The sequence below is a fragment of the Plectropomus leopardus genome, chromosome 8 (genome assembly GCF_026936395.1).
Source record: "Plectropomus leopardus strain MGB_pleo_1.0 chromosome 8, ASM2693639v1, whole genome shotgun sequence".
Taxonomy (NCBI): Eukaryota; Metazoa; Chordata; class Actinopteri; order Perciformes; family Serranidae; genus Plectropomus; species Plectropomus leopardus.
The window spans coordinates 312537-319969 of NC_142183.1; the positions used below are offsets into that span (position 1 = coordinate 312537).

General features: G+C 42.2%; 1 protein-coding gene across 1 annotated transcript; it reads right to left on the minus strand.

Moving 5' to 3' along the window:
• Nucleotide 1: 1 nt before the first annotated feature.
• Nucleotides 2-6028, minus strand: LOC121938663 (proteinase-activated receptor 4). Its single transcript, XM_042481845.2, has 2 exons — nt 5344-6028; nt 2-3378 (listed from the first exon to the last, which is right to left on the minus strand). The coding sequence occupies exons 1-2, from the start codon at nt 5447-5449 to the stop codon at nt 2333-2335; spliced, it is 1152 nt and encodes a 383-aa protein (XP_042337779.2). The 5' UTR covers nt 5450-6028; the 3' UTR covers nt 2-2332.
• Nucleotides 6029-7433: the final 1405 nt, after the last annotated feature.

The following is a 7433-nucleotide window of genomic DNA, read 5'->3' on the forward strand; positions in this document are numbered from 1 at the left end:
CTGTGATCAAAACCAGAAATGTTTATTATTCCAACATACAAAATATCAATATAATAATGTAAAAATTAGGTTTTAGGACTCAAATATGGACAGACACAACATTTTCAGCCCTTCCTGTGAATGTGATATCCCAAGGGAATTTCTTCAAATTTGGCTCAAACGCTCACTTAAAACGTTGAACTAATTAGATCTTAGTGGTCATAAGTCAAAGGTCAAGGTCACTTTGATCTCATGTCCGTCTCATTTTTATGACGGCAATATCTGAAGACGAGCTTGAGGAAGTCTCCTTAGATTTGGCACAAACATCCACTTGGACTGAAAAATGAACAAATTAAAATTTGGCGGTAAGAGGTCACTGTGAACTCGAATCCATCTTATTGTAATGAGTGTGATAGCTACAAGAATAACTGAAGGGAATACTTTAAATCTGACACAAATGTCTGCTTAGTCCACATGATAAGCTGATTAAATATTGGTGGTCATAAATCAAAGGTCAAGGTCACTGTGACCTTGACCTTTGATTTATGTGAGTGAATTTCTTCAAATTCGGCACAAACATCCACATGGACTCAAGACTGAACTGATTAGATTTTGGTGGTCAAAGGTCACTGTGAACTTTCATCCATCTTTTATTTATATTTTAGTGAAGGCAATGTCTTACAAATAACTTGAGGGAACACTTTAAATTTGACACAGATGTCCATTTAGTCTAAACAATAAAGTTTCGATATAGGAGGTCGAAAATCAAAGGTCAATGTTACCTTGACCTCACGTCCGTCTCATTTTCGTGAACGCGATATCTGAAGAAGAGCTCGATGGAATTTTTCTCAAATTTGGTACAAACCTCCACCTGGACTCAACAATGAACTGATTACAATTTGGTGGTTGAGGGTCAAGGTGACCATGACCTCGTTAAACATGTTTTTGGCCTTAACTCAAGAGTTTATACACTAAAATTTCACACAAATATCACTGACATCAGAATGTTTTCATGTCTCAGAAGGAGGGGGGACATTTGGTCAGGTACTAAACTGGTGACACTAATCTTGAAATTATGCCAAAGCTTGACATGACGAACTCAACTAGTTCATGGAGGTAAACAACAGCGAGGAGGTAATTCTAGTTAAATGTGTGTTTTTTCAAAATGTCCTCTAAGTCTTTCATTTTGTGTATTAATACAACACTAAAACAGTATATTTTATATTATTTATTAATGTGAAATAAACTAAAGTAACATTCATGTAGTTTCTGTATCTACAATCAATCAAGTCATCAGGGAACAATTCATCCTTCATATTAGTATGTCCTCCGATTAAAGGACGGCTCTGACACAGTGGCTACAGTTACATGCACACCAATGTTCCCGTTATTCTGATTATGACAATATTCTGAATTTGTAAACAGCATAATAAATAGACAACAAATAGACAGCATATTCTATTTAAATATTCTGAATTAGGCCGTTTTCTGAATTTGACATTTGCTGGTATTCTGGTTTTAGAAGCAACACACGACCTCGCATCTGTTTACGGTTGGCCCTGTGCGTTGTCGCTGTGTGGTAGAGATGCATGCAAAAGAAAAACCCATATTTCTGGTCAGAAGGAGAAACATAGCTGCTTTTATCTTTGTGAAAGGAAGGGAAGAGGGAGTCTGCGTCTGGGAAACTGAAAAAAATCCTATTAAGTAACGATTTTGATGCAAAGAAATAAAATGAGAAGCAGCTGTTCCATTTTTCCATATTTTGATGTGATTAACATTATTTTAGGACCGTAGTATGTATATAAAGGTGGACAATACATGATGTCAAACACCCGTTTGACCAATCGCGAGCAGCTCCATTGAATGCGAGCGCAGAGATTGGCTGTCACAGCTGTCAATCACGGCGGAAAATCGACTTTTAGTATAATTTAATAACTCGGTTTTAAAACCGAATTTATCATAAAAAACTGTTGAACAAACATCAGGGTGATGAGAACGACCCTCAGTGACAGAAACTATTTTTCGGAAACATTTATTTGGCGTGTACTTTCAGTTTTTAGTTTAGAGGGGCGGGCTTTATGACCTATACTGCAGTCAGACAGCAGGGGGCGACACACACTGAAGTTACACGGTGGGGGAGCTGACACGTCGTCCATCTTTGCAGTCTGTGGTTAGGACACATTATTGGAGAATGCACGGCTGCACGTAAACAGGAGCGTTGGTGGAATATTCATTACAAATTTAAGCAGCTTTGCAGGAATATGGTGTTTTTGGGGAATATTGTCTTTTTGGGGAATAAGGGCAGTGTTTCGTGCACTGTTTCGTGCATGTAAATGTACTCGGTGATGCCTCCTCATTCTGTCTCAGATGACTCACACTGACTGGACGCGGTGACCTTTGACTTCAGGCCCGATGAAGTGTACGACACGTTGTTCCCCAGAGTCGACTGTTTGTCTTCGGGGTCGCAGCAGCACAGCGCTCTCGTGGCCTTCTCCCTGAACTCCACCGACACGAAGTAGAAGATGAATGGGTCTATGCAGCTGTTGAAGGTGCTGACGGCTAAGCTAATCATGTAGGGGACGTAGACGTCCTCGCCGTTTCCGTCCAGCGAGCTGTCCATGTAGGTGAGGAGGAGGAGGATGTTGCTGGGCAGCAGACACACAATGAACACCAGCAGCACCAGCACCGTCACCCGCGCGGCGTGACCGTAACGCTTCCCCTCGGCCAGCAGGGTGTGCAGCACGGCGCCGTGGCAGAACAGTATAACCAGGAACGGCAGCAAGAAGCAGAAGGTGAACAAGGTGGCGAAGTACGGCAAAAAGTAGTTCTCCTGCTCCTCTTCAGGGAGCGCGTCGTGGCAGGTGGTGATCTGCAGCTCATCCAGCATGTAGGTCTGCTGCGACACCAGCAGCGGCAGCATGGCGGCCAGCACCACTGTCCACACCGCCGCCGTCATGTACAGAGAGATCCGCCGGCTACGCAGCGTCTTGGCACTGAACGGGTGAACCAAAGCAATGTAGCGGTCCAGAGCTATCAGCGCCAGACACAGCACGGACCCGTACATGTTCCCGTAGAACATTGCCATGACGACACGGCAGAAGGGCTCACCCAGCTCCCAGTTGTTCCCTCTGAAGTGGTACACGATGCGGAACGGCAGCGCCAGGAGCAGCAGGCAGTCGGCGGCGGTGAGGTTGATGAGCAGCGTGGTGGACGGCAGGGGTTTGGTCCGGAACAGCAGGACCCACAGAGCCAGCAGGTTTGAGGGAAGACCCACCGCGAAGGCCAGCAGGTACAGGACCGGCAAGTACAGGTTGGTGGTCGGAGCCTGGATCTCCTTCAGCTGCCGCTCCTTCAGGGTCGTGAAGGTACAGTTCACCTTCAGCTTGAAAGCCCGAAGACCTGTAGAGACCAGAACACACACATCAGTCTGTAGATCTGGAGAGACCACAACGCACATCAGACTGTAGACCTCATCAGTGTGTAGACCGCATCAATCTGTAGACCTGCAGAGACCACAACACATATTAGTCTGTAGACCTGCAGAGACCACAACACACATCAGTCTGTAGACCTGCAGAGACCCCAACACATATCAGTCTCTAGACCTGCAGAGACCATAACACACACATCAGTCTTTGGACCTGCAGAGACCACAACACACACATCAGTCTGTGGACCTGCAGAGACCTGGCATCATGACAAAACCTGGGCATTTAGATATTTATGATCAGGACTGATGTTGGTTAAAGAATTGATTCAATGAAAGTAGAAAATAATATTAATGTATACTATTTTTGAAAGTACGAGTGTGTGTAATGTTAAAGCGGGCCCTGAGGGTTAATAACAGTATTAACCCTTTGAAACCAGGGCAAGTGGCTTGATTTCTTCCAAAACACGGGAAGAAGGCAAAAAGGAACTAAATTAATAAATTAAAGAAATTACATTTAACTGTAAATTAGCAAAGAATAAAACAACCCAGGGAACTTGACTAAAAAAACAAGGATTTTTAAAAATAATATATATAAATTTAAAGTTCAGAGTTCAAAGGTTTAAATACTTGCGGCAGAGGAAAACTGATGTCGATCCAGGTTTCAAAGGGTTAATTCCCAGTATTTCCTGCTAGGGGCCAGGACGCCCAGTACCCCCCCTACTGTTTGCCCCGGCCATTTAGCCTCGAGTGATCTCAGTACATTTCTCACCTGATCTTCATATTACATCAAGAGGAGGAGGGAAACATGTTATCATTATATGCTGATGATATATTGTTATGATCCCCAGAGTACTAAACCCTGAATTGTGACTGTATGAGGTCATTTTATTGAACTTTCAGGGTATTAATGTCTCAAAGAGTGCCTGTCAATATGCTGCACAATCATGCTGCGTTTATTCCTCTTTTTTTAAGGTGACCAACAACAACTTCCCTGTTTCAAGTCCTCTTACAGCCATTTTAGGTCTCCAGCCTGAGGACAATCGTCTCCCCGAGGTACAGTCAAATCACGCTGCAGATGTCACCCTTTAAACCAGAGCATTTATGTAACTTAATTTGAGCTTTTCTCCTGTAAACACTGGGTCAGATATATGTTACAATTTTTGAAGCTAGAAAAGATTTTTTTTAACCTTTCATTACATCTGCTCCAACAGCTACGAGCTTGTAGGCATAGAACTGTTTTTTATTTTAAATTTATTGATTCATTTTTTTATGGGGGTGCATTACTTTCTCATGCAACATTAATATGTCTGTTCCAGGGGGTGATTTTCTCCCCTGTACTTTGGTATACATATTTTCTTAACTGTGAAAACTAATAAAGTGGAGGGAAAATGTCCTCAGTTAAACAACATGTTCTCAATATAATAAAATGTCCTCAGTATTGTAAAATCTCCTCACTTTAACCAAATGTCTTCAGTAATGTCCCATACTACAATAAAATGGCTCTATTATCAATAAAAACATAATGTCCTCATTTTAACAAAAAGTCTTTACCACAAGAAAATGTCCTCACTTAAACAAAATGTCCTCGTTTTGGTGAAATGTCCTCAATTTAACAAAATGCCCTCACTCTAACAAAATGTCCTCACTTCAATTAAATGTCCTCACTATAATAAAATGTATTCACTATAATAAAATGTCCTCACTTTAAGAAAATGTCCTCACAATAATAAACAAACTTCCAGAGACTAAAAATCAGCTTGGCCCTCTCAAAGACAGAAGAACTAGGACGCACACTCAAAGGCAGTCTTATTGCATGCTGGGGGACATTTTTCTCTGAATCAATTAAAACGTGTCCTGATCTGAACCAGGTGCTACAGGCACTCAGATCTGTCTCTACCTGTCCATGAGCTCAAAGGGAGAAGAAGAAGACTTACGGACTGACATGCTGGAACAATCATCTGCAGGGCGAGAAGACGAGGAGACGCTGCAGATGGTGGACAGCAGAGAGACAAAGACCAAAGTCCCAAAAAACAACTTCATCTTTGTCTTTTCCTTAAATTCTTCTTCTTGTCCTGTGTTTCTTCGTCCTGCTCCTCCAACACGTCTTTTCTTTCTATCTCTGAGTTTCTCTGATTCTCTTGACAGCAGCAGCTCTCTTCCTCTTCCTCAAACAGTCCTGTGTTTTTTTGTACTGTAGCAGTACTGGGATAGTAGTGGGTATTGGTGGTATTGTAGTATTGGTTGTGGTAGTGAATGTAGTATTAGCGCTGTGAGCTTCAGCAGCCTGTTTGTGTTATCTGATCTCAGCACTGCCGGTGTCGACTCGCCTCCTCTGCTGATGGCATCCAGATGTGTGTGTGTGTGTGTGTGTGTGTGTGTGTGTGTGTGTGTGTGTGTGTGTGTGTGTGTGTGTGTGTGTGTGTGTGTGTGTGTGTGTGTGTGTGTTTGACTGGTATGTCTGTGTCTGCGGGGGCCAGTCTTGAGTTCCCAGTGAGGGAGGACGTGTTTTCTGGCTCTAGGTCAAACTAAGGTTCAGTACAGAGTTAAATGTTTAGATGTGATGTTTCTTATGTTGGTTATCCTCACAAATGTAGAAGCAGTAACTCGTGTGTGTTTGTTCCTCCCACGCTGTGATTCAGGCAGTGATGGAAACATTTAAGTGTTCAGCTTCCTTCAGCAAACAGGAAATGTGCCTGACCTTTCTGTGATTGTCTGATAACAGCTGACTAACTGTATTTTTCCATGCATTGATGGTTGCAGGCCTATTGAAACATGGATTATGAGACAAAACACCTGTGAGGACAGACATGGAAGGGTCCCCATCTGATAGAGACACAAAACCACCATTAAGAGATAAAAATCGACCACAAAAAGCTGAAACACAGCCACAGATGCAAACTGACCCCAAAGAGACGCTAAACAATAACAAAAGATACAAAGCGACCACAAAGAGAAACAAAATTACTACAATGAGATGCAAAATTACTGTTAACAACATTAAAACAACCAAAAAGAGAAACAAAATGACCACAATGAGAGTTGAAACAACTACAAAAAGATGCAAAACGACCAGTGTCAAAATAACCTAAAAACTGCAAAAAAGACTATAAAGAGACTTTAAACAACTGTAAAGACACAAAAAAACAACAAAAAGTGATCTAAAATGTCCACAAAGAGGCTTGAAATGATTACAAAAAGATGCAAAAATAATCCAAGGTGATGCAATTACTACAAAGAGACTTGAGACAACTACAAAAAGATGCAAAACAACCACATAGAGATGCAAGATGGCTACAAAGAGATGCAAAGTCACAACTAAGAGCATTAAAACAACCACAAAGAGATGCAAAACCACTATAAAACGAGGCAAAACACAGAGACTAAATGACCACAAGGAGGCACAAAACAACAACACAGAGATGCAAAACGACCACATAGAGATGCATGATGACTACAAGAAATTGAAACGACTACAAAGAAGCACAAAATGACTACAGGGATGCTAAATTACTACAAAGAGACAGAATGTATGGAGGACATTCCTGTTACTCCCTCTGTCTCTGTATGTCTTCCTGTCTCTGATAAGCAGGTTTCCTGCCTCTGAGCTCGGCTGTCGTTCTGCAGCAAACAGTGTAAATCAACTCGGACCGTCTGTTTATAAAACTGCTGTCACCATGAAAACAGAAATGAGACGTTGCAGATGAGCACATGTGGGACGTTAAACAAGTGTAAACAAAAACAGGAGGGGTCCCGTCAAAACGTTCTGTAGAGTGATGCAGAGGCGCTAGAGACGGTTCTAATAGTCAGTTTTATAATCTGATGGTTTTAATGAGAATTTTAGAACATCTTAATGGTTCTAGTGTACTGAGGAGGTTCTTGGGGTCATTTAAGTGGTCCATGTCAGGCTTGAGGTGGTGCTTGTGGTGACTGAGGACGTTCTCAGGGTCCTTTGTCCTTTTCCTTTTATGGGAGCCAGAGCTCTCAGCTATCAGGCTCCTCTCCTGTGGAACCACCTTCCAGTTTT